This window comes from Rhizoctonia solani, chromosome 4 (assembly GCF_016906535.1).
Source record: "Rhizoctonia solani chromosome 4, complete sequence".
Taxonomy (NCBI): domain Eukaryota; kingdom Fungi; phylum Basidiomycota; class Agaricomycetes; order Cantharellales; family Ceratobasidiaceae; genus Rhizoctonia; species Rhizoctonia solani.
The window spans coordinates 1,829,124-1,854,943 of record NC_057373.1 but is presented as its reverse complement, the minus strand read 5'-3'; the positions used below and the strand labels follow the sequence as shown (position 1 = coordinate 1,854,943).

Here is a 25,820-nt window from a genome sequence, read left to right as displayed (position 1 = left end):
GTTAGAGGTTTGCCTTTGGCCTCTAGAACGCGTTTGTAATCCCATAGATTTGATTGAATAATCTCAGCTTGCTTACCGTCGATTTTGCTCCAGTAGTGTGATGGGAATCAGAGACAAGATCGAGAATATGCCGCCGGTAGATTAAGCGCCCATATTACTCAGCCTAACCCGAGGGACAAATGCTGGCGAAGCTAACCGTGATCCGATAGGTCCTCAATTGATGTTCATCCGCTTGTATGCTCCGGTTTCGAGTACTTTGGTCATTATATACTACCGATAGATCATATTTCAGTATTTGGCGGACCATTTCCACTTTTTCGTGATGAGATTTTCGCTCAATTGCATCGGCTCTTATGACTCGCGAGATACTTAAAAAGATGCGGTTTAGTAGGACTGTCGCCTCGCTCAGCTGTCATCAGCTTCCCTTCTCAACTTTTAATTCTCCTTCTATCTTCTGTTTGTCTTTGAATAGGCTTTTACTCTGTTTCTACTGCTCTACTCAAAGCCAAAACAATGTCTGCCGTTACCAATGCCAACTCTTCGCTCCCCGGGTACACTCTGATTGGAACTCCGTTTTCGACATTCACAAGAACAATCGCTATTGCACTTGTTGAAAAGGGTATCACTTACCAACAAATCAAAACACCTGCTCGCTCCGACGTAGCTGGTGAATTTCACCCCTTTGGGCACCTACCCATTCTCGTGATTCCACGACCCAACGGACAAGAGGTTCACTTGAGGGAAGGCCAAGCGATTGCTCAGTACTTGGATAGGGTAGCGCCCACACCTACGCTGGATTTAGATGAAACCGATGCTTGCGTGCCTGAGAAGATGTGGGAGTTTGTTTGCTTGGTTGTGCGCTTTGGTACGTCTTTCATCCCAACGAAATGCGGTGCTGGCTCCTGACCAGTTAAACACAGGCTACCCGGCAATTAAAACTGGTGTAGTACAGCCACGAGTAGATGGTCTGGATGCGTGCAAGCATACGATGACCGAAATTAGGCAGCAAATTAAGCAGGCCGGAGGTATTGATCAGCTGAAAGATTTCCTCGCCAAGATTGAGCCCCTATTTATGCCTGTGGGCCCCTATATCTTCGGCCAAAGGGTAAGCGCTTTGGTCATCGGATGAGCTATCCCAGGCTAACGTTGGATTTAAGATGACATGGGCAGACGCCTTCTTGTACCCTCTTATTGCAGACCTTATGACAGTGCCCGAAAGCATGTTTATCAGTACACGCCTTCTTAAATGGGCGAAGGTTATGGAATTAAGGAAAGGTGTGCAAGAGACTTTCCCGGGTACTTTGGCTGCTCGTGGCCGCCCATGAGTCGGTTTTGCCTTTGTTGGTTTATTCTTCTTTCATTACATCACAATCCTCATGCCTTCATCATTCAACTCTTCATATGTACACTCCAACATATATTGTACGACTATTTATTACGAAGAGATCACACAACCTATTACTCGTTAGACAACCAGAACTTTCTTTGCCTATGGATAATGGGTTAAGCTTGAGATCTCGTGTTTGCTTCCAGCCAATAACCCTGCTTGCTCCATTTTTACGCGACGAGCCTTGCGCAAACCATAGCGACCTATTTGCGTAGCTATGAATGCGATCATTCCAATCCCAACTGTAGCTGCCCAAAATGCCCAAGGATGCTCTTCAAGATGGCTAGTCAGATTCATTCCAAAGATCGCAGCTGGTAGCGCTCCAGCTGACATAGCTAACATAGCTATCTCTAATCGGATCTCAAGATGGAGTAGCCGGTTACGTGCTACCAAATGGTCAATTGATAACTCTCAGCTGGAGTGCACTATGCTCACTTGAAGATAAGAGTAGCGTAAGGTGCTGAGATGCCGAATTCAAACGCTGTAGATTTCTTGAGGCAGTTAGTGTCAGAGAGGTCGAGTACTTGAGATACCTACGTCAGGTTAGATGTGCATATACGACGCAGGATACAAAGTCTCACGTTTCAAGGAGCAATTCTATTTCGTCGTCGTCACCATATTCTCGTGGGCGTCCGGCACTGATTCCAGTCAGATACATTCTCCTCATGTCATCCGGTTCCGAAAGAACTTCAGAAATAGCGTCCTTCACACTAGTAGCTGCGCGTAGGAATATCTCGTTTGCATCCTTGACTTCGATCATCTCCTGCATATGGGCAGTCGAGATCACGTCTTGCGATGACATTGACGAGAGCAGCGTGTTTACGCGATCAGTAAGCTCGGAAGATGTTTGGGAAAGATGGTGGATTTCCTGTGACAGTAGAGATTCGAGCACACTGTATTGCGCCAACTTAACTACCAGTTGAATTAACAAAAGGATACTACACTTACATGAATTCAAACGGAGTTACACCGCCGTTGTCGTGGCCATCATGTACCCGTGAACCAATATGCTGTATATCCGATACAACATTTTGTACAGTAATACTCGTTTCTGAGTCGTCTTTGTGTTCAGTTTCCGCTTCTAATGACTCGAGAATAACCAGTTTGTCCGCCTTGATAATAGCACGTATATTTGGGGTACAGAACAATATAGACTGGTACCTGACCAATATAGAAGCCGGAAGATCGTGCTATATATTCGATCAGAAGACGTGTATTAGATATACTGAGCTGCTAAATACCATATCAGTATCCAATGACCTTAGATCCCGTGGTTGAATTCCATTTTCACGGCAAAGTTGAACTTTAGAAACCTTCTGGGTAGTTTCAATCAGTAGGTTTCCAAACAAAGATTGAATGAAGGTTCCGTTATTAGTGCCAAATTGCCCGGTCTGGTTGGGAGGAGAGATGGTTGTGCAACGGGCATTAAGTATTCTCTATCGTTCTTATCTTCCACCGATAGAAATCGTTTGCTTTGTAGGGTGAATGGACCCGAGGCTACCGAATAGCCTCTAACCAGAGGAAATCCAAAGGCAGAATACCTAGGATGCACAGGCTTAAGGGGCCATGTCCAAGAAAAGAGTATCCGATGACTAGTACTATAGGCTACCTGCTTATAAATGACCCTGGCAAGTCTATTGGGTACATAGTTCATCCCCCCTAACATAGATTAGATAGGACCAATCGAAGGAGGGTGGGATTAAAGTATATGAGTGAAGTAGTCCAAGAGCACTTTGATGACCCTCTGACGTCAGCTTTGGGGCTCCACGTGACTGTCGATCATCAATCTCTGGCGATCCACCTTCGAGTGCTGTTCTTGAGACAACGAGATGCTCAGACTGGGAGCCTGGAGGGCTATCGGGCATCATGTTGGATGGTCAAGATCTTTCGCGACTTCCTCTGTTAACTGGGCTTCCGCGCCTCGGAGAACATTAACAGAGGGAGAGCAAGTAGTCTTCGAAAAGCTCAACTCCAGATTTCATCCCTCCAACCTTGATGTAGAAGATGTCTCAGGTGATTATATACATACATCAGTTTATTGATCTAACTCATCGTGAAGGTGGATGCGGAACCTTCTATGCGATCTCAATAACTTCTGTGGCTTTCAAGGACCTTCCCATGGTTAAACAGCACAAACTTGTCACAGAAGAGCTTAAAAAGGAAATAGCCGGTTTTCATGGTCTTCAGGTACAATATAAAATATTTCAGTGCAGTGATGATATGCTTATTATTGTTTAGATAAAAACGAAGGCAGAGTGACTAGTTTACGCCGACCCAATCACGACCTTCGTATTCGTTGAAGCTTCAATAATGTGATAGCCTGACGAGAATAAACCTCTCGCTCCGGATCGTCTGTAACCTTGAAGAGTGTTGGCACTTAAAATGAATTAATGTACAATCCCATACCTCTTCCCAATTAAATTGCTTTTTTAGCATTCCGAAGAAACGTTTGTCAGCCTATTGAAGGATTTAGTAAGCTCAAATTCTTGAGTGTGCTATGGCCTCACCTTCCGTCTTTTCTTATAGCAGAATAAAATTTCGGCATTTGGGTAAGCATTATTGAGGTCGGATAAAGTTGCGACAAGCAAAGGAAACGCAGGTTCAGCATAGACACAGTCGGCCGCGAGAATTATGGACACTGTTGGTGGCAAGTTGGCTGATAATGGTTCTCCCCTTTTGGGGTCAGGCTGGATCAGTACGAAACTTATCAGTTTAATTTCAACTCTCACCAGTTGAGGACGGATGCTCGCACTCGACTTCGAAGGTTGTTAAACTCAATATTTTCTTGCATAATATTTATCAATTGTCTACCAGAAAGCAGATACCATTTAGTTCTCCCCTGAAGATTATGAAGTACTTTTCATACTCTTGGTCGGTAATAACAACATCTTCGGCGCCAAGTAAGCCTGCGACTAAGCCCACAAGCCCCGTTCCTGCTCAAGTTTGGAATCCCAATGATGGCAGGTTGCGGTGGAGATCGCACCTGAGCCTAATTCTATTACTCGCTGCCCCGCTAGAGAGCCTCTCCTGGCAAGGTATCGTGACAAAACCTAAGCCATTTAGGTCAGAGGAGCGTTCTTTGCGGATGAGAGTGGGGCGACTCTAGCATTCGGTATGTACCTCCCCAGCAGGCCACGCAATCCCCCCACAACCTTTGATCAAAGCGAAGTTATTAAAAATTTAAACACATAGATGACCCACAATTTGTTGCACTAACCTGGGCCGGCGTCTACCATTAGTTTCACTGGTGAATCTAGAGGCGGAAACAATATTTCTATATTTTGGCGAGCTACCGTTGGAATTTGTGGAGGTACTATTACTTCGCTTGAATCATCTCGTAGATGGCGTAGAGGATCCAATTTATCGAGGTGTTCATCGAGTGTCGCTTCGTTCATACCCATATCATGTTGGTTCATGGCTGAGATCGATCAATGTGGTCGTCTGTAGTTGGCGGATGGCGGTCGGGTTCTTCAGGGGCAACACCATTAGCCTTTGAATGACTTTCCTATCTAGAAAATTTGCCGGGTTCGGAGCTTATTATACAAATAAGTCTGCCTGACAGGTGTTCACTCGGGAAATGTGTGCACCACCAGACTTACAGTTTCTTAAATTGACTCGAGTCTAAACAGCTGGGATAAACATTCAAGAATGAACCACGCATATATTCCAGCAGAAAGGCAGTAATATCTGTACTCTGACCCAACACTACCAGGATCAGCGGTTCCTTTCCGGATGATTCACAGGAGGGGCATATTCGTGCTTTTCGAATTTATACACGCCTCAGACAAAAGTTGTTGGCTAAGGTGACAATCACGGCAGTGTCACATCTATAGGATCTCGAAAAGTGCTTGTGATTACATACCAGGTAAATGATCATCAATACAGTACCCATATGTTGAATACATGGGATAGACCAGTTGTACCTAAGTCATAGTGGGTGTATGCGTATTGAGTCAGATATCTACGCGCGGTTATTTTGTTATCTTTGTCGACTTTAGGCTAGAGCGAGTGAGCAGGTCAGCAAATAAAGGCTGCTGACATCACTGGATGAAATGAGAGTTACTCAAAATCTGACTTAGAACAGTTCGAGTGGATGTGAGAACCATTGGAAAAGCAGTACATCTAGAATAGCTCAAAGACTCTAACCTAACGCGCTGATCGATATTAAAAGATAGATTATTCACAAGTCAAACCCTTCGTAATTCTTAATATTAATTGCAATACACAGAGACTGCTGGGGGAGGATACAATCACCAGGTGCGTACGGTAAGGTCGCATTTTCATAGTCTTATATGCCAACAACGCTGTAATTAGGCCCCTGCTATCATGGTGTTAGTTGCCTTTGAGAGCGCCAGCTGCAACTTTGCCACCGGCTACAGGACGACTAAGCTTGTTGGCACCTGTAGCAAAAAGAAAGTAGATAGAAATATAACTCCAAGTGGCCAGACATCGGTAGTAAGACGCTTACCAGCAGTAACGTGGAACTCGGCGCTCACGAATGCCTCCGTATTTGTAGTATTGAGGTTTCTCATAGCGTAGAATCTGTAGCAGAGCTGTCAGCTATGATCAACCTGGAGTAACCAATGACAGCCTACTTCGCAGTCAGATTTTTGGGAGCAAGGCTGAGAGTAAAGAAGCCGCGCCATGAGCCCTCGCTCCAATGCAGGTCGGGATTAGAGGCAACGAGTTGCTTGCTGACTCCGTCAGCTACTAGCGGAGATACTCCCGCCCCAAGTGGTGATGGTGAGGAAACAGCGGTGCCAGCGAACTCGACACCGATAGCCCCTTGACCAGTCGCAGGGTTGTATGTAGTCGTATCATTTGGGTCTACTCAGTTGTTTTAAATCGAGACATAGAGGGCAAATTTGTGGACATACATGCGAGGTCGCTGACCCAGTTTGCATGACTATCGCCGCTGAGGATAACACTATGTATTAATTAGCTTAAAAGGCAATGGGATCAATTAACTATCACGTACGTGTTATCAATCTTGCGTTTATAAAGTAAGTCCAAGATCCGCTTGCGATTGGCGGTGTAGCCATCCCAGGAATCAAGGCCAATCGTACCGAGTAAATTGAGTTGAGTGAAAACCACTTGTTGCCTGTATGTATAAAGGATGGCAAAATGTAAGTGATTTGTCGATTCGTTCATATAAATAACTAACCCAATGATGCGCCACACTGCACCACGGCTCTTCGAGTTTAGAAGTTGCTGCTCCAACCCTATAAGTGATCAGCTTGTTATCAAACAATCATTGGACAACGTACTTACATTTCTCTTGTTTTAGCCCCATAATAGATCTATTCTCTCCTTTGTGGATAGAATCCACATACTGGGTGTTGTAATATACATCTGTAACATCACGATCGTAATTGCCTGGAAATGAACACTTTAGTGAACAGCAACCTTGCAAATATGTTAGACATCTCACGAGTATCGAGCATAGTCAGGTCCTGTAGCTGAACTATTAATATGCCCAACTAGGCTGCTGAAAATACACACCAATAGCTTCCCAATTGGAAGTTCCGCCAGATTCGAAGTTTATCGTCCAAGGCAACTTGTCGAATGGGAATCCATTCATGATAGGCCCGCACCGCAGAGAGCTTGCGGTCTGAGAAGCACCTAAAATAGAGCCTGGGTCTAAAGGACGGAAAGTTGAATAAAAGTGGTACGTACGTCCCAGAGGGCGAGTACTTGCATCCTGATACAGTGTCGTTGGAATCAGCGGTTCCTGCCTGGGCAATTATATGTAAATAGGGGGTTCTTTTTCTCTGTAGTTACCCATACCTTCCAAGAATTATCGGCCACTTCATGGTCATCCCATACTTGTATCCAAGGGAATTGTTGATGATTATATGCGAGTGATTCATCGGTTCGATATAGAGCGAGCCTGGCCCTATAGTCGGAGAGCGTAGCAAGCTCACGATCGGACACAGTCCTGTTGAGAGGTGCTCTGAAAACCCGATCAGTACCATTGGACGCCACTGTTCAAGGAAAAAGGCTTACCCATTACCATCTATTCGAAGTCAAAGTAGCAGGATGTTAGGTGATTGGAATTTTACCAGTCAGCCCATTTAACTCACAATGGCCTTCTTCATACTGGAGGTGAAAATTAGCCTATGCGATTGATTCTTAGCTATTGGACCAACCTCGTATATATAGTCGCCAAGATGTACCATGATGTCTGCGTCAGTAGACTTGGCTGCATAGCCGTAGGCATTGAAAAAGCCAAATGGATAGTTGGAGCATGAGAACACTCCAAGAGTAAGCGGCTTTCCGCCATTCACTAAAAAAAATAGTGTCATAATCCACCCTATTATAGGACTTGTGTAACACCGTGTATACCTTTTTGGGCGGGAGTATTCGCGCTTGCTATCGTCCTTGTGCGCCCAACGGGTGATACAACGCCAGGATCTGTGCAGTCATTGAAGATGTACCTGCCGATGTGGTTGAACCGACAAGAAGGCTTTATAGAGGAAGTACGAGCTCACCAGTACCAAGTGTCAGGCCTCAAGTTGCGAGCTTCGACTTTGACTGCCGCCCATTGTGTGTAAGTCATGGGAGGATAGCACATCATTCTACGTACCAGTAAAGTCGACGTCCCAACTTGTAAACGCCGATCCTTTAGTCACCACTTGCCCCTTGAGCTGCTCACTAGATAGGATTCATTTATCAGAACATGAAGTCGTTGTATTGACAATGCGTGACAGACTTATCGTAAACTTGGTATCGTACGCAAACTGGGACAGATTGGTCTGGTCCAGTCCCTTGTGGATATGCTCTTGTCCACAGGAGTACAGAGGTATCAAGAGGATCACCCTGGGTGGTTGGATTAGCTAACGAATGAGTTCACTGCGCTCGCCTGCCTTACACTTGCAACATTGTGGGAAAACGTAATGCCACCATTCCAAATGAGAGGTGCCTGCATAAGTTAGAGTAAGGTCGACTTCTTTGTTGAATTAGATCGTTGAATGTGGAGCCTACGTTGCTAAAATCTGCTCCGTAGAAAGTTGGATATGAATCGTCGACAAAAGGCGCGGACTGTGTGTTCTGTCGCGCAGAAAATTGGTGCCTTTCATGTAAAGCTGGTGTGTCGATGTCGAACTATATGGATTGGACCATAATTAAGTATATTACTACCAAGCATTAAATTTGAACAAAACTCACCTGAGGATGCCCAACGAACGGGCTCTTATAGCCAAGGTTTGCGTCTAAGAGAGGATGGGCATTGACTGCAAAGAGAGATAGGAAAGTAAGGTTAATGTGAACGGTCGCATATTGTGCACCCGTTGGGTGTGATCTGATGGAATACATTACTGCGTTGCCTAGTTCATATTTATACGCATCCTTGGTCTGAAGACAGCCATTAGTTCTACCCCACATGGTGACTCGCACGAGCGAGAACAGACCGTGCCGACTATAAAAATGTTTACGCACGTTGCCAATATTCGTCGCATTGATTGGATGAAGGCCGTTATGGAGACCGTGATCGAAGAACTGACTACGGATTCCCTGAATATTTTTGCCTTCACCGAGCTTCTGCCCATATGCTGAACCAAATCCTTACATCCAGATTTGATGATCTACAAGACCAGACCCTGTGTGACTTCATTCCATCAGACTTAGAAGCCAGACCAAAAATTAAAGAGTGAAGGCCTATTGGCGAGTGGTTTTGGTATTATGGCTACTCCCTAAGGTACACATGGTGTAAGCTCATGTAAGAAAATGTGAATAATTATTGGCTGTCCATCCTGTTCATCCTGTCAGTCCGCTCGCTTCTTCTTCCTCTCACATCCTGAAGTGCAGCTCCAAAGGTACCGCTTCCATAGCCCCCAGGTCCTCTGGGGCGTTGCATTTTGGCTGGCCTATCAGTGTCGCGGGGTCCGGCGTCGTCTGCTGGGCCACGCTTCTGTGGGATCGAGGGGTTGTTGAGACGTGAAGCGAGGGAGCGAGAGCTCTCAGAGAAAGACGCATCAGATGGGCGCGGGGCCTCGAACATTCGCGGTGAATTCCTTTGAGGTTCACGAGTCAATTCATGAGAGCGGTCGTAATCAACAGGTTTCGCTGGAAGGCCGGCTATTGAGTTCGCTTGGATTTGTTTAGGCCCAATCGGAACTTCACCAATAGGTTTACTTGATGCTTCGTTGTCGGTCACCTACCACCATTGTTGTCAGCATTAGCGTCTATCTCGAGTTCACCCATACCATACCTGGTCAATTGAGTCTTCCCCACGCAGGCCTCTCCTACCTCGATTACGGTCATTATCCCTATCTCGTTCACGTTCCCGGTCCTTTTCGCGATCGCGTTCTCGGTCTCGTTCCCGAGGTCGATCTTTCTCTTTCTCTTTCTCTTTTTCCTTTCCCGGGTCGCGGTCCCGCTCGCGATCTTTGTCCTTGTCTGACCGATTGCGTTCGCGGTCACGGTCGCGATCACGATCACGATCACGATCCCTGTCCTTGTCTTTCTCTCGGCCGCGGTGTTTATCCTTTTCTCGCTCTTTCTCTCGTTCGCGACGGTCGCTATGGTGTCGGTCACGTTCTTCGCGTCTTTTCTGTTATTGGGCTTTCGTCAACTGGGAGCTGGGCTGTGGTAACATCCACGCACCTCGTCACTACCGCTTTTATGTCGCTTTGCGCTGCTCCCATCGTCGTCTTCGTGACCTCTGACACGGGAGCCTTCGCTATCGCGCTTTCTATGATCCTTGTCCCTATCGGACCTAGTTTTGTTACTGTGATAAGTTTGAGAGCGCCGCCGGTCGCGATCGCGATCCTTCTCCCTATCCTTATCCTTTTCACGTTCGCGATCATCGTGTCGATCCCTATCGCGGTCCCTATCCCTATCACGTCCCTTGTCTCGCGTCCTTTCACTGACTCGGCTGTCAGCACTAGTATTGCGGCGCGAGGGCCTGGGAGAGGGGGTACGGCGCCCATCCGGAGTCGACCTGCGGCTGGGTGCGCGGTCCGACGAGGTTGGAGCCACAGTTGACTTTTCTGCTGCCTTCTCCACCGAGAATTTGCGCAATTCTTGAGCAGTAGCAGTTGAGCTCGGCTCGATAGGACCGGGCATAGAGATCCTGCCTAACCTGGGCGAGTCAATTGAGTTGTGTTTGCGAGGCCCAGTAGGAGTAGGTGGCCGGGAAGAACGTGCGGAGAGTTGCGCCTGAACAGGCTGTGGTTTAGCCAATGAGGGTTCCGAGCCATTGAGTTTGGCGAGATCGAGCCGGGGAGCACTGGGTGCAGAGCGTCGTGGCTCAGTGGGAGGTTCGATGGTTCGGGAGTTATTTTGCAGCTGAGAAGTATCGCGCGAAGACGGAGGAGGTGTAGAGGCGACACCGTTATCTCTTTGAACCCGCCCTTTGACAATGCTTGGTTTAGGAAGACTTTTGGTGGATCGGATTAGTCTGTATTCATACTAAAGAAATTGTAGTCATACCTATCAACATACGATTTGCTTTCCGGCTCTCCAGCAATTGCCCCGGCACTGGAGATTGGCTGTGTGGGCTCTGCGGTTGTAGTGGGAGCTTGGGAAACCCCTGGTTGTGGTAGAGGTGCTGGTGTCATTTCCACGTCTTTTTGTGCATCATGCTCCGTGCCATTCACAGTAGAAACCTGTGCATGTGAAGAAGTAGGTTTCAAGGCAGAGCCAGTAGATGAGTCCGATGGTGTGGATTTTGCACCGAGTGCGACGGGAGGCTTGACAGGGACGGGGTTTTGTACCCGGAAACCAGCATCACGAACCTATAGATTGTGTTAATTTTATATAAGCATCTTATTTCAAACGCGTACCTCGAGCTCCCAGTGGGATCTTCTACCGTTCAATTGACCATGATAACTATGGGGACGTCAAGACCAATGTTTTTTACTGGCTGAACCAAACTCTTACGATTGGGCCATATTGAAAAGATCTGGTCGAGTTTCCTTCTCCAAGAGCTGACGTACACCATTGATAATAGCAGGACCGGCATTGTGAGAGATCTCTTTGAGTGGGAATACTGGGAGAACCTCCGTTAGGACAATGATTGCATTTCGGATATGCATAGCCTCGCCCGATTCGAGACATTCAACGCAAGACTGCGAAAAGAAATCAGTATCGCCTATGTAAAGCAGGTACCATGGACGCACCTTATACAACCTTGTGTGCCTATAGTTGTGCTGGTCGTCAGTACAGTTCTCTGGGCTATACGAATAACGCCATACCATTTTCCAACAACCCTTCTGAAAGTATCCCACTGAGTCATATCGGATGGTTTGACTGGACGCTGTGGCGTGCCCGCCGTTCTCTGCCAGACACGCATAAAGGATGGAAGGAGTTTGTCAACTATTTCAGACTTGTAAACTTTTTCGTCCTTGGCCCATGCACCAAGGTCTCCAAGTACGCCACGTAAGAATCGGCCTAATCAAAACTTCAGACATTCGGTTATGTAGAGGTTAACAGTAAAGTATCTGACCGTAGTTTCGGGCTTCTCGTTCGGTACAAGTGAAAATAAGGCTCGATATGTGACCAGAGAAAACCTAAAAGCGAGATCAGTGGACCGAAAATAGTAAAATTAAGATATAACCAAATCATAAAACTTCAAGCAATTCGCCGTTGTAAGATTCATCCCGGCCAAAAGCTTCAAGAAGTGAGAACAAAAATCGGCGTCCAAGGGAGTAAGAACAGCGCGTGGGTGGATACAATAATGCACAAAGTCTGAGGCTACATCGTTCTGGTTCGGGTCTGGCAGCAATTGATTAGCCTACCGTATTGTGGTGACAGTATTGAATAACTTACAGAGAGGGAACCAAAAATTCTTCTCTCGCCGTAGCCTGGTTGCCGTCAAACTCTTTGCCGTCATCTGTCGTTTCATTTCTTGAGGAAGCAGCTCGACTTGCTGTTGCATGCGCTTTCGTCGCTCCTCCAAGAATCGTGCATCGCGCGATTGAGGGGGAATCGGCTCTCTTATTTTGTTTGAGAGTCGAGTAACCACGCTTGTGTAGCTCGCGTCAGGTACTGCCAGTTCATACATGCTTAGCTGCCAAAACGTGACGAAGAATGGTGCGCTATGTGTAAATTGGATTAGTGGAGCCAGTGTTGAAGGTAAGAGCTGACTTACCCGATGGTCTCGAGAACTCTCTCAGGGAGTAAGGCCGACACCTCCTTTATCACTGGTACGAGAATAGGGTGCCAAGGAGACGTGGAGTTGGGCTCAGAAGGAGGTTCTGGAGTAGGCTCAGCACCAACAGAATCAGGAGTAGGAGTCGCTTGTTCCCTCTTGGCTGATTGAAGTTTCAGCTCGCTCTTGAGTCTCCGCTCAGCGGCCTCAGCCGTTTCGAGGGCCTTGCTTGGCTTGGACTCGGCGTCAACTGGCTCTCCTTTGGTTTCCGAGGCTCGCTAATACACATTGCAACTCAGTTCGAACCAGATTTAAAAAAAATTGTCAGGATAGCCTACCAGGATAGCCTCACGTAGTTTTGGCCGCAAAATATGCATTGCGATGGAAAATTCGACCCCGTATTTCTCCACCAAATCCGTAATACTGGGTGTGACAGCAGCCCACTCGTCATGAGACGTATTCTTCCACAAGAGTTCAAGATATTGGAACAACACAGCTTGGCACTACACACAGTCAGGTCTTGGTGCACGATGGTTGATACAAAAGACTTTACCTCGTCTAGTATTAGCCCCAAAGTCTTCGGGTATTTGGCACGTTCTGTGTTGGCGAACGCTGATGTCTGCCTCAACTTGGCTAATAAAACAATCATAGGCCCGAATAGTTTCGTGCGACGTAGGCTATCGAGCAGCCTTGCGGTCGATCGTTGGCCCATTGGTGTCAGACCCTCGGCTCCACGCGTTTCTGGGGCCAGCATCTCCACTTGAAGCAATGGACCTCCTCGAAGAGCAACAAGCAACCGGTCGGGCAAGGCGTCCATCGACGCATCGATATTGGTCATCTTATTGATGAGGTTGCGTAGGATGACCAAATCGTCATAGCGGTTATTGTGGAGCTGGTGAGACATGTAGTTGAGAATATGGGCGGAATCGAAAGCCGGGTGTCGTCTACAGAGTTGGCCCGCGAAAGCAGCAAGGCCTGGAAGCGTCCCAGATTGCATCAGTAAGGTATTTGTGCACGGAGACACCGAACATACTTTGCAGCCACATGGAAGTATTTTCTCCATCCTCCTTGACCTTGCCCCTATCATCATCGGAGAATGCCTCCAGTAGGTAATACGTGAATACGTCAAACTCCATGACGGTCAGGTACTTGGAAGTCCCAACTACAGCCTTTGCAAAATTATCGTACGCCATAAGCTGCTTCATAATCGCAGGGAAAGTGATGGTGGGATTTGAATGAGAGAGTTTTGCAAGCAGTCTGGCAAACATCGTAGGATTCTTGTCCGTAATCCGGCGCATAAGATCACGCGTATCACGAGCAACCTCCGCGCGGCGCTCCTTCAGTAAGTCCCTTATCGCCGAATCCTTGGTCTCCAACGCCCGAGCATGCGCGTCCCTTGCCTCTCGCTCTTGCTTTTCCTCAGGAGTTTCATAATCAGGATCGTACTCGTCGTCCGCATATGGAGATATCCGTGGCGCGAATACGTTCCCAGATTGCCACTCGCCATATACTCCCCAGCGCATTGTTGGATCAGCGTGACATAGAAGGCTCCATATCTCGGTGGCGAAGATAGAATTGGAACGCTGCATAGATAAAGATGGGAGGAGAAAGAGTCGGGTGATATCGACCCAATCCTTCAAAACATCAGGGTCGGCAAGTTTGGTCTCCTACAAGACTGGTCCGTCACTCAGCGATTTCAGGACACGTTAGGACTACTTACCGGGTCAACACTAGCATCGAGCTGGGCCTTTCCAATACGGCACAACCGTGTTAAAAGAGCGGTGTTTCGATGTACCAATAGGCCAACATGCCTTAGCAATGGGACTCCAACATTCATTAACTGCCATGACTTCTCAATCGTGGCACCCATTCATGCCATCTGGGATAAAAGAAAGTGAAGAAACTGTTGAAAGTCGGTGGTGGAACGGGCACGGCGAGGGTGAGTTGCTGAGTTCGAGTAATCGGGACTATGGCCTTGGCGTTTGTCCACTTGCCTCGCGCGGTAGCATTGCTAGCCGCATAGCGAGGAGAGCGCTGCGCCAAAGAGATGGGTGCGTAAAGTGGCTCAAAGGATACATCCAATAGACGTAGGAGTGCGTCGGCGATATCAGAGTGGGCGGATGTAAGCCAAGGGAATTTGGAGAGAATAGACAAGCCTTGTCGCAAAGCTCCGACACAAAAAAGAGCATGAACAAGCCGAGCTTTTTGGTTGGCTGGTATTTTCGATTGTGTTGAATCGGTTGTTACTGCCTTGGTTTGAGTCGAAGTAGAACCTTGTGTACGGTATCCACGACCATCTTCTGGGAGGGGTGCGGCCATGGCCAATGCATTACTACGCAGCGTGGCGACTACCGGTTTGGACGTATTCCACCTGTCCTCGAATTCCGACATGCCTTCGTCCGTGGGTTCCAGCTACGACAATCGTTAACACAGAAACTGATAGAAATGCCAGGGTCCGACATACATGTAGGTAAAGGTCGTCAATTTCAATAAACCCCTCGCGTATTAGCAAGGCAGCCAACATGTATAGCTTCGGTGGAGCTTGTTCTATCACTGCTGAAGACTAGTCTGGGTTTAATAATGAACATGAAGTGCCATTTTAGCGAGACCGACCTGATAATAAGCAAATTTAAATCCCAGAAGCTGGCCGCATTGGCTCCCTTGAGGGGTACCAGGGTCGCTAATAGTCTTGGGTTCCCCTTCAGCTTTTTCCAAAACTTCGTCCAGATTGAGCCCTTCCCAATTGGGCTCTGTATCATGCTCCATGACATTGCTGCCCACATCCTCTGATCCAAGCAACTCATGAGGCTTCGCGCGACTCCACGGCGAACAGCGCAATAACTCGAGGAAAAATGCCCAATGGGTGGTGAGGTGTGCCTCGAAACAATCAAGAAACACATCTACCACGCGATTTGGGTCGAGGTCGAAATAACCGATCAAAGCAACAATACGGGCCCAAGTTTCTTGAGCTCGTTGGACCAGTCGGGCCTTTGTCTCTGCTGGCTCTCCGGTCGACACATCATGAGAGGGGCCAACGGATTGATACAACTCGGCTACGAGCTTCGAATACCCCTCGGATTGTTCGCGCAAAAGATTGTAGCGAGTCTGTTTGTAACTATTCACCCACAGGGAAGAATCGCACCCGAGCGGAAGTTAATGGTAAGCAATTGAACGGTGTTGTTGAAGCGAGTGGGGCGTACAATGTCGCAGTACGAAGCTTGGCTTCACGTTGCTTTATTGTGGATGACTGACGGAACAGCGCTTTGATTGCTGTGACCAGCACGGACTCCAGACGCTCCCGGCAGTGGTCAGCGTCGAGAACGCCAGTCTTTGTGAAATGAGTTGTATGCTAGCACTAAGCTATGTTGGGCAATTACTCACCAACAAACGCCTGATCAATTCGACCATCCTTTGACGATCCTCTGTTCTCTGGGTATTTGCTGCTGAGGCTCGTGTTTGAAGTGCCGAGGGAATTTCAGAGCCTGGGGCAGACGCACGGGCCTCCTCAACTGATGCGTCTTCGAGCTCTGAGTCGAGCATCCAGAAGACATCGACAATGATTTCCGATAACCTAGCTGCCTGTGGCGAGATCGTTGAGCCTGCAACCGGTGCCTTGTGACTGCCAGGGGTCTGCGGGGGGCAAGTACGAATAAGCTCCAGACAAAAATCATTCAACCCATCCGGTGTGATCACAGAGTCTTTGGGTTGGCGCGAAGCGGAGATCGTAACGTATGAGACAAGGACAAAAAACGCGGCGCTCAAGATGCGAACCGACTCTGCATCTGAGAGTATACTCGCTACATGGGGAGCAAGGTATTTCAAGCTTGGTAAATAGCACTTTAGCCAGCATTCTGACTCTATAAAACAGGCCCATACCATGATGCCTTGCCACCAGTCTCCCATTGACGAGCGTATCCCGTGACTTGCGTCACAACATCGTTATGAGCCATTTCAGAGCGATAGCAGTACTACAATTCCGGCTTGTTTGATTAGGAAACACTCCAGCGCTGAAATCGGCTACTCACAGCAGGCTCAAATGGCACAACAGTCGAAGTCGAGTCTCGGTTGTTGTGATGAATTAGCGCCGAGCGCCAAACCTACACCTGCTTCTCACCCCCACACATCCCTACACTCACCCACCTACCCATTCCCCATCACCACTCGTACGGGCTCCGGCAGCTACATCTACATATATCTTATGAGATATAAGCTCTCTCATAAATACTGCTGTGTCAATAGCTAGTTTCCATAAAGTGACCAACAAGCCGGTAGCTCACGACTGAAATCATATCAAGTATACATTCCCAAGACAGCCTCCAAGCATGGAGTTTCTCGGAGATATCACTGGTCTTGACCCAAATCGCCCCTCCCTGCTCGAACTTATCGCACAAGAACAACTGCGCGACACCCTCCAACCGGCTATCAAGTATATCCTAGCCGTAAGTCTATGTATTGTGAATTCGAAACTTTCACGAACTGGTCTCTCGTTGCTCCCTCCAGGTGTTCGCACAGCAATACCCTAGATACTTGATCCGATTAGTAAATCGTTTCGAGGAATTCTACTCAATACTTATGCTTATAGTGGAAAGACACTATCTCAAAGTACATGGTGAGTGATAAATAGCCGACGAATATATCCCATCGCTTATCACCTTGCAATTCATTTCCTGTTTATCAGGTGCCTCTTTTGCAGAGAACTTTTATGGATTGAAACGACGACGCACGCCTGCCGTCGAAACTGTCAGGGTAAATGCGGCCCTCAATGAGATCTCACCTCATGAGAAACTTCAACCAAGAGATATAAACCGGTCCTTGTTCTTCCTCGTGAGTATTGGTCCGGAATCATCCTCGTATTGCTAAAGTCGCACTAGGTGGGTATTCCCTACCTTCGCGCCAAGGCGCACCAGTACTACGAAGACTTTGGAGGCGGAATTGATTCAAGTTTGGTTGATGGTGCCTCCCGGCCATCGTTGAGCCAGCTGGTCAGTATATGCGATCATCCCTTTTTTGACGAACTTGCTGAGTTGTCTCTATAACTAGACACTGGCAGATAAACTCAAAAATGCATACAAATCAATCTATCCCTGGATGAATTTGGGCATGGAGCTTTGGCAGTTAGCTCATAGCTTGGGGTATTTGTTTGATAAGACACCCTTTCATAGGCCTTGGCTTGCATGGATGGGTGTTGATATTCGACGCTTAGGTTCCGCAGACTATGTAAGTAGGATATCTAAATGCCGCATATTCCCGCAAATTGAAATGATTATTGCATCGCAGGCTATGTCCCAAAAAGCGCAGACAAGGATCCCGCGCGACCCTCGGGCGTTTTGGCTTTGATTCGGCATTATTTGTTCCATAGCCGACGGCAGCTCCTCGACTCTCTCAAACTCCTTCTCCCAATATCCATATTCTTCCTTAAATTCCTGGAGTGGTGGTATTCGCCCTCCTCCCCAGCACGTGCCCTCTCCGCTCCCCGCTCTGGACCTGCTATCCCACCCCCGGCAAAACTAAGTCCCCATCCACGTGGATTGGGCATTGGCGACCTACCCTACGGAATATGCCCATTGTGCCATGAAAGACTCCAAAACGCTACAGCACTCCCGACTGGGTACGCTTTTTGCTACCGGTGCATTTACAGCTACGTCGAAGAACACGCTCGATGTCCTGTGACGTTACTCCCGGCGCGGATTTGGCAGCTTCGGAAGATTTTGATGTGATTTATTCTGAAATCACGAATAGGCTTATTGCTTTACCTTGTTTTCGTATCCATCCTTCCATATACCTGTGTGAGCAGTTTGGTGGTCAAATTACCTTGAGCAAATCAGTGTTTGTTAAAGACGAACGTGCGGGTGATTGTTTGGTCATGTCCTGATCCACCCGCGCTTGAGTGGGTATTGCTCAGCATCTCGCTCTCCATAGCCGTGGACTGTTTTCGACGTCAAAAATTCAGTGCCTGTAGGCTCCCAGGCTAACTCGTGTTGCGCTTGCCAATGCCAATTGCTATAAGTCTCGGATTACAATGAAGGTTAGAATATATACCCTGGCTCAATCCGTCGCAGTCCTGACAACATCTCTATGGCACAGTTTGGAAAACAGATCCAAAGCCAACAAATACCTGGATGGGGTGCATATTACCTCGACTATAAGGCATTGAAGAAGATAATATCATCACTTGCATCGTCTCAAATCTCCCAATATGATGCCGTTCGACCCACCGACCTATTGAATCTCGCGAGCCAGCCTGTCCAGATTGAGAATGTACCACCAACCGAAGTTGCTTCTGAATTACCCGATGGTTTCTCAACGACAACGCTGTCACTCTACCCGGGGCAAGAGCACGATCCCCCAGGTGCCGGAAACGTATTTCACGCCCACAAAGCCGCATTCTTCTTCAAGCTTGAGCGAGAGCTTGAAAAGGCGCGCACAGATTACCATCACTGTATCTGACCCCTACTTACTTTTCGAGGTCGGGGGACGCTATTGGGTGTACAGATCAACTCATTCTACTTGCTTAAGGAAGGCGAACTTAAACTGCGACTTGCGACTCTTCTTTCCAAGCGAAAAGCTGCTGCGAAACGATCGGGTGCTCGAAGCTCGGGCGATTCCAATATAGATGAAGCGGATGGGGTCGAGTGGCGGGCGGTCCATGAAGGATTTCGACTTCTCGAAAGAGATTTGAGCAAATTACAGGTGGATTTCGATCCTGGTACATTGTCCGTAATATACTCACATGCCGAGAATAGAGTTTTATCGAACTCAACGCTACCGGCTTTCGGAAAATTCTCAAGAAATGGGATAAACGTTCGAAATCACGAACAAAGGAGTTGTACCTTGCTCGTCAAGTCGAGGTCCAGCCCGTCTTCAATCGAGAGGTAAATATGACATTCATCTTTTAGTTAGCCTAAATAACCTCCACCGTCGTGGTAGCTCATCGCAGAATTGTCTGATACGGTAGCTGCATGCCTGCTTGACCTTACAAACGCTTCTATAGATGACTCGCCCGTCCAGCCAGGATTGGGTTCTGGTGATCTCATGCTGACACAACACATTGCGCTTAGTCGCGTGAGGCATAGCAGTGCAATTGCGGACTTGGAAGGCAACCTCAACAAGGCCATTCAGAACTCTGAACCGAATGAAACTCATATTCGACAGCTTTTATCCCTGGCTCAAGAGGCGATAACGACATCAGACAAGAATCATATTATCCGGATATTATGGAGAGCAGCAATTGAGGCCCCGCGTATTGTCTCGGATGTGATTGTCGATTCTCCTCCTTTCGATATCGAAGCGATAGACGATATAAGCGGACGAACCTTCCTACATGAAACTGCTTTATCCGGTCAGTTACGGTTGGTTGAGATGGCGCTTGCTCGGGGGGTCGACCCGTCCAAACTTGACGTATATGCGCGAAGCGCGCTTCATTATGCCGCGCTAAAAGGCCATTCAGATGTGTGCAGGGCGCTACTCGCTTCGGGCGCTCCTTCGGATGCTCTAGATATGGATAATTTCTCCCCAATCATTCATGCAACTGTCAATGGACATCTAGAGTGCTGTAGTGCGCTTCTGGTCGACGGACACGTTAATCCAATGTCTGCGCAAGCGGGACAGGACCTCGCCCCTCTTTCTTTGGCTTGTAAACATGGCCACAGGAACGTGGTTTTACTGCTACTCGCGCACGGAGCTACTAGCCAACCAAATTCGAATGGAGAACTTCCGCTTCACCTTGCGGCTCAAGAAGGCCATGACGCGATATGTCGGTTGCTACTTCGCGACCCATTCCAGGACGATATTCCCGACAAATACAACGAATGGACGCCGCTATTTCATGCCGCACGTTACGGCCGTATTGAGTGTGTGAAGCTGCTACTCGAAGCCGGACACAACCAGACTGCTCTTGATGACGTTGGTAGACAACCTGTCCACTACGCTACCTGGTTCGGTCACATCGACTGTATGCATGCGCTTAGTCAAGCAATTCATCCCCTACATGGTACAATGTCCAAATCAACAAAAGCTTCTTCAATATCCCCTGCGTCCGACCTAGATGCGCCCCTTGATTTTGACCTTGATGCTGATCCTATACCAACTCTCTCATTACCTCCGCCTATTATGCCCTTCCGAGTTTACGGGCACAACTACCTTGATCAGAATCATCTTGTTCAAATTGCGCTTGGGTGCCCATGGACGTTACATGACAGTCACGTTCTTCACCCTGTGGCTGGCGTTCAGCTGGTCCCCCGTTTACAGGGAATTTCCAGCAAAGCGCTCCCTCAGTCCAACCCATCACTGAAACTGGTGGCGACATCCAATTTCTCCGCTACCGATCCCTCATTCAATGTTGTCCTACCACTCTCAGATGACCAAGACATATTCTCCCTCCAAGTTAAGGGATTACAAAACCTAACGTTAGAGTTCTCAGTCTATCCCTCATTTGGATCTAAGGCTATTGGGCGAGCTGTGGCGCTTTCCCACTCGTTCACTGAACTACAAGGCACAGGAATGATTATTTTGCCGATATTGGACCACCGATTACACCTCATAGGCCAGGTATGATTTCGACCTTTGCTAAAGACGTCGCGGTCTCGTAACACCTATGGCATTGTTAGGTTTCATTTGATGTGTGCATAATCACACCCTTCAGCAGCGCAGGTTTCGATTTGAGCAGCAAGTTCGAAACTTACTGGAAGTCTTCAACTGCACCTCTGAATTCAGTAACAACACCTGCAAGGCAACCTGCTTCGCGTCAAGGCTTTGCGGCGGGCGCTAATTCTGCGAACGCATCCCCTGCTCTGAATGTAACTGGTCCCTTAATTGCCGCCGGGGGACAGTCATCACGTCCTCACTAACTGGAGAATTCGTTCACCTTATCGTACAAGTTACTCGGGATCTTGTGCCTGTGGTATTTTCACGTAAATGGCTGCCAGTTCATGGGTTTGACTTGAGTATTGGGGTCGTGACGTATGCGCAGTTCAAGAGTCTTTCTCAGGGAGATACACTGAAGGGAGACCCCACGTCTACTTCAGAATGGCATTTCTCTTTATCATCAGGTTTCTATTCCCTAGAGCATGCCTTAACGGTAGGTGATCGGATTTCTTTCACACAGAAGCTCATGTTCTTAATGAGTGCATAGGTGCTACCCCTAACATTGGGTGCATGTATCGAGCTTGCTTGGTCACCAGGATCGGACCGAAGACCTAAACAGGATCTGAATGCCATCGTTGATTCTGTTCTTCGTACTGTATATGCGGTCTCCCGCCCAAGTCGGACCAGCGATTTACAGTCGTCAAGACGTAAACTAGTGTTGACATCGTTTTGCCCCTCCGTATGCACTGCCTTGAATTGGAAGCAGCCAAATTGTGAGTGACCGAATGGGATAGCCATGTCTACCCTCTCGGAACGGATCGGTGACACGTTGCCCTTCCCACAGACCCAGTGTTCTTTTCTAGTTACTGTGGAATGCTGCCTCGTGAAAACCACGACGCAGAGGCGAGTATCGAAACAGCTCGGGGGGATTTGCGACAACGGAGCATCAGCGGCGCAGTTGACTTCGCAAAGGAGAATAATCTTCTAGGTGTTTTGGTTGATGCCCGCTTAATAGTAAGTGGGCCGATAGTACTCTATGTAGTAGTCACTGATCAAGGTCATCCTCCAGCGCCAAGTTCCAACTATAGCACAAGCTGTCCGAGATTCGAATATCCTGCTGGGTTCGTTTGGGTTACCCGACCAAGTGACGGTCAGCCTACCGGTTGGGCCAGATCTTGAACCTCTGAACCTCGATGCTACTCTCACGCAGGGAGTGCTGACGATGCATGATCATTTTCCATCAGGCCATCAATTATGAAGCACTTGAAACAATAAGCATTGAAGATACAATATGTGCAAGAACATAGAGATACACTAAAATACATAATTCACACTGGCGCCCTTGTTGGACGATCTAAATTCGGTTAAGGATAAACTGAACGAAAAATACTGTGATAAGTATGAGCAGAGAGTATGGTTCATGATCCTTGATGGTGTAAAGCAGCATATGAGCCCCCCAATCTCATGAGCTCTTCATGTCGGCCAATTTCAGAAATAATACCGTCTTTGAAGACAGCAATCTGAGAATGATCTGTTAATACTAGGAAAACCTATCACTGTTATTGTAACTTACCCGGTCAGCCAAGCGGGCTTCTTCCAGTCGGTGAGTAATAAATATAGTTGTTCGCTTTCGTACTCTTTTTTCGTTGCGATTCAAAAGGGACTGATAAACTTGTCTAACCGCTTCGGGAGACAACGAGGCCGTGGGCTCGTCCAAGCAGACCAAATCGGCGGATCCCAGCCTCATAAATGCGCGGGAAAGGGCCAGACGTTGCCACTGCAACGGGATTCACTGAATCAATGCGAATATAAAATTGAATTCTGTTACATACCTCCCCCCCGCTAAGACCAAAACGCTCCTCTTGCCGATGCACTCCTGTATAGCTCCCTGATTTGTGTCCGTGTGGGGCGCAGAGATCTACTGGAGCATGTGAACTAAATCCACCAAAGTCTAGCTTGGTTTCTAGACCAAAGGGTAGTGACTCGAGGAGGGCAGTGGCACTCCCACGTTTCAAAGCCTCTTCCACCGCCTCATTAGAAGAAATGCGGGATATGTCGCCTGTACCAGTATTCTCGCGAACAGTGGCATTTCCGAATTTGGAAAACGATTGGAAAAGCGCTGTTGTGCGACGGTGGAGGTCGGCAGGCGAGTACCGCCGGATATCAACACCGTTGATGAGGAATTCTCCTGATGTAAAGTCAAACAGGCGAAGTAGAACATGCATTAGCGTCGTTTTACCTAAGCATGACTCGGGCTTAGCCTCATTTCACATGACATATGGCATCGGAATCTGCACGCACCGGCACCGTTGATCCCAATTATGGCAAGTGTCTCCCCAGCGCGAACGTCTAGGTTAATGCCCCTCAAGGTTGGCTCCTTTTGGCCAGGATAGGTGAAGGTCACGTTCCTACATTTGTGGGACATCAGGAGAGCAGACCACGAATGGCCGAACAAGAACGTACTTGAGTTGAAGAGCCATTCCACCGTCATATGAACTTTCATAAGGGGTCTTGGTTTCCGGTGCAGGTTCGAGTGCAGGCTTCAAGTTCAATGAAGCGTGGAACGCTGCCATTAGGAAAACCGCTTGGAAGGCCATAGAAAATGTTGTTACGAGCGACGAGAAGGTAAAAGCGAGTTGATGAACCGCTGAACGATACATAGTAATGGTACCGAGCGAAGATTTACCCAACTGCAAAGCCAATGGGATCTGTTTTATGAATTTAGTTTCGAAACATTCTACTGATCAAGTGACTCATGACGTACTTGCTGTACCATCCCAAACAATTCAGATGAGCTTGACCGCGCCATTTCCCGAAATGTACTAGCGGTTGTTGACTCTTGCGAAGCCGAAAGTCCAAGCACAGACTTCCGCGCATTCGCCCAGTTTTCCAAGATCCAATCGCTGAGCCCAAAGAGAAGAATTTCTGGCTTATGATATTTGTCGTGGGCCAGTCTGCGCATCCGCTCGTGTCGCTCAGAGTGCCCCGCACCTTCAGAATCTTCGCCGTAATCTGGCCACGGACAAGAGAGCAACTGGGAAACCCGCGAACTAGCCCACGAAAGCATGGATGGCAAGAAAGCGAAGACAAGCGTAAGTATATGCGATGTATCCAACAGGCCTGCCGACATAGACCACACCAAATATAATTGGGTTGCGAGCTCGGAGAGAGTTGAAACAGTTCGAATCAGATCGAAGGGTGACAGCAAGCCAAAGCCACCGGCGCCTGAAAACGAGTGCACGAACATGTCGGATTCGTTTAACAATGCAGCAACATCTGGATCGGCCAGAGTAGGGATGTCCAGCCTGAGTCGGAGTTGAATCTGAAGGTATTCGACTCGATACCTGACGCTTTGCTGCACCAACGTTTCATTCTGTGTTCTACACGTATGTGGCGATTAGTTCAGATGTTAAAAGTGCTTTAAAAAAACGTACGTGAGTGAGTCGAAAAGAGACTCTGCGAGCATGCGTAGGATTTCTATTCCTAATGATCTGCCTATTTTTTCGAGTGCAATATCGCCCGTTGTTAGGCTTGTTTGGATCTATCTCTGGGTATTAGTCATAGTCTATCTAACTTTGACCTGTCTGCCACTGACCGCATCGATGATCCGTGCCTGCGAATGTAGCCTGGCTGCTGGCAGGACCCCCCGAACAAAATTATGAAGGATTAATGCAATGGTGCGTATGGGATGCACCCCCCAGAGCAATTCCAAAAGATCGATGAGACAGACGCTCAGGATGCGCAGAGCAATGACGATGTTGGCTGGGGTCATCCGCCTCGGCTGACCAGGGGCGAGCACCTGCCCATCTCGAATTTGCCTCGAGGATAACCACGCCTGGTATATCTTGTCTTGCTTTGCGTTGACGCTGCTCATTGGCTCGGCCATCACATTATCAGACTCTTTGCGTTCAAAAACACGGGGAGGCTGATCAGGTTCGTCATCACATTCGGTATCGTCAATGTCCTTGCCCAAAGGGCCGACGCGAAGCCAGGAACAGTGTAGTAGCGCAGGGAGCGCAGAGAAGATCATGCTGGCGGATGTCGGTAAGACAGTCACAGTGGGCTATATAAGCAGGGGGCTGAAGCGAAATCAGTCGGGGAGGGAGACAATGAGGGGAAACTGTGAGAACAACGTCCCCTCGAAACATAAACCAAGCGGGCCCATTGGAAGTCATCGGTGGTTGCGAGTCTCCGAAACCGAATGCCGGGAAAGGCGAGTAGGAGCCAAACGGCAGAGCCGGGCCTAATTGTCATTGCAGCCGAAAAAATATGAGGTGATTCTCAGCGCCATAACATCGCCTTCTTCCCAAACTCCGTAGGTCGGGTCCAGCGCTCACGACCGAGCCGCCACACCATATACGGTATTATGTACCCAGCGAGGGGCCAACACTGCCCCCAGTATGTCGTGTATGTTTGACCTTGTAAACAATGCCAAGCAATCTCGTCCACCCGCCGAATGTTAGAAAAGCGGTGTCCACGGGCAGCCCCACCGGAGACAGCAGCCCGCCTGAGCTCTCCTGTTGGGGCCTCAGCACAGCCAACCATACCAAAATATCATCTTGCCGTACTTATTGGGACAATACGGTACTGATTCCCTTTTTGCAATTCGTCGCGGCCTGTCCGGGGTCCTCATCCACGCGGTCTTGCTCTCGTGCGAGGCATATCCTATTCAAGCTCTTGCGTGAGCTCTGTCTGGCGACCAACAGAGCTTCCGCGTCCACTCATGCCTGCAGGCTACCTCCAGGCTGGCTTGGGGAA

At 48.2% G+C, this 25,820-nt stretch overlaps 5 protein-coding genes across 5 annotated transcripts; 2 read left to right on the top strand and 3 right to left on the bottom strand.

The window, feature by feature from the left end:
- Window positions 1–513: 513 nt before the first annotated feature.
- Window positions 514–1,325, top strand: RhiXN_00597 (glutathione S-transferase; the record flags this gene model as incomplete). Its single annotated transcript, XM_043320416.1, has 3 exons — window positions 514–865; window positions 921–1,105; window positions 1,158–1,325. The coding sequence occupies 3 exons, from the start codon at window positions 514–516 to the stop codon at window positions 1,323–1,325; spliced, it is 705 nt and encodes a 234-aa protein (XP_043179428.1).
- Window positions 1,326–1,489: 164 nt separating this feature from the next.
- RhiXN_00596 (uncharacterized protein) lies at window positions 1,490–2,631 on the bottom strand (the record flags this gene model as incomplete). Its single annotated transcript, XM_043320415.1, has 5 exons — window positions 1,490–1,773; window positions 1,823–1,920; window positions 1,969–2,280; window positions 2,336–2,577; window positions 2,629–2,631. 5 exons carry the CDS (start codon window positions 2,629–2,631, stop codon window positions 1,490–1,492), a joined length of 939 nt encoding a protein of 312 aa, XP_043179427.1.
- Window positions 2,632–5,719: 3,088 nt separating this feature from the next.
- On the bottom strand, window positions 5,720–16,429 carry RhiXN_00595 (alkaline phosphatase; the record flags this gene model as incomplete). The annotated part of the gene is made up of 43 exons (XM_043320414.1): window positions 5,720–5,787; window positions 5,856–5,929; window positions 5,983–6,214; window positions 6,265–6,314; window positions 6,366–6,488; window positions 6,552–6,609; window positions 6,659–6,763; window positions 6,819–6,840; window positions 6,886–7,027; window positions 7,064–7,122; window positions 7,175–7,340; window positions 7,394–7,403; window positions 7,471–7,486; window positions 7,537–7,673; window positions 7,733–7,824; window positions 7,879–7,921; window positions 7,974–8,041; window positions 8,100–8,206; window positions 8,259–8,309; window positions 8,372–8,491; window positions 8,555–8,740; window positions 9,180–9,542; window positions 9,597–9,938; window positions 9,992–10,766; window positions 10,820–11,124; window positions 11,173–11,218; window positions 11,270–11,457; window positions 11,509–11,527; window positions 11,584–11,779; window positions 11,835–11,898; window positions 11,946–12,103; window positions 12,158–12,426; window positions 12,480–12,757; window positions 12,818–12,982; window positions 13,033–13,454; window positions 13,513–14,146; window positions 14,200–14,226; window positions 14,346–14,891; window positions 14,944–15,042; window positions 15,093–15,551; window positions 15,607–15,807; window positions 15,861–16,302; window positions 16,356–16,429. The coding sequence occupies 43 exons, from the start codon at window positions 16,427–16,429 to the stop codon at window positions 5,720–5,722; spliced, it is 8,001 nt and encodes a 2,666-aa protein (XP_043179426.1).
- A 372-nt stretch (window positions 16,430–16,801) lies between these two features.
- Window positions 16,802–22,320, top strand: RhiXN_00594 (ankyrin repeats; the record flags this gene model as incomplete). The annotated part of the gene is made up of 16 exons (XM_043320413.1): window positions 16,802–16,918; window positions 16,980–17,088; window positions 17,158–17,303; window positions 17,351–17,461; window positions 17,520–17,611; window positions 17,683–17,696; window positions 17,757–18,087; window positions 18,539–18,839; window positions 18,972–19,169; window positions 19,223–19,351; window positions 19,407–21,026; window positions 21,086–21,281; window positions 21,356–21,555; window positions 21,610–21,835; window positions 21,907–22,076; window positions 22,132–22,320. The coding sequence occupies 16 exons, from the start codon at window positions 16,802–16,804 to the stop codon at window positions 22,318–22,320; spliced, it is 4,149 nt and encodes a 1,382-aa protein (XP_043179425.1).
- Window positions 22,321–22,480: 160 nt separating this feature from the next.
- Window positions 22,481–25,092, bottom strand: RhiXN_00593 (ABC transporter; the record flags this gene model as incomplete). The annotated part of the gene is made up of 8 exons (XM_043320412.1): window positions 22,481–22,582; window positions 22,636–22,839; window positions 22,895–23,301; window positions 23,364–23,470; window positions 23,526–23,770; window positions 23,827–24,442; window positions 24,497–24,603; window positions 24,658–25,092. 8 exons carry the CDS (start codon window positions 25,090–25,092, stop codon window positions 22,481–22,483), a joined length of 2,223 nt encoding a protein of 740 aa, XP_043179424.1.
- Window positions 25,093–25,820: the final 728 nt, after the last annotated feature.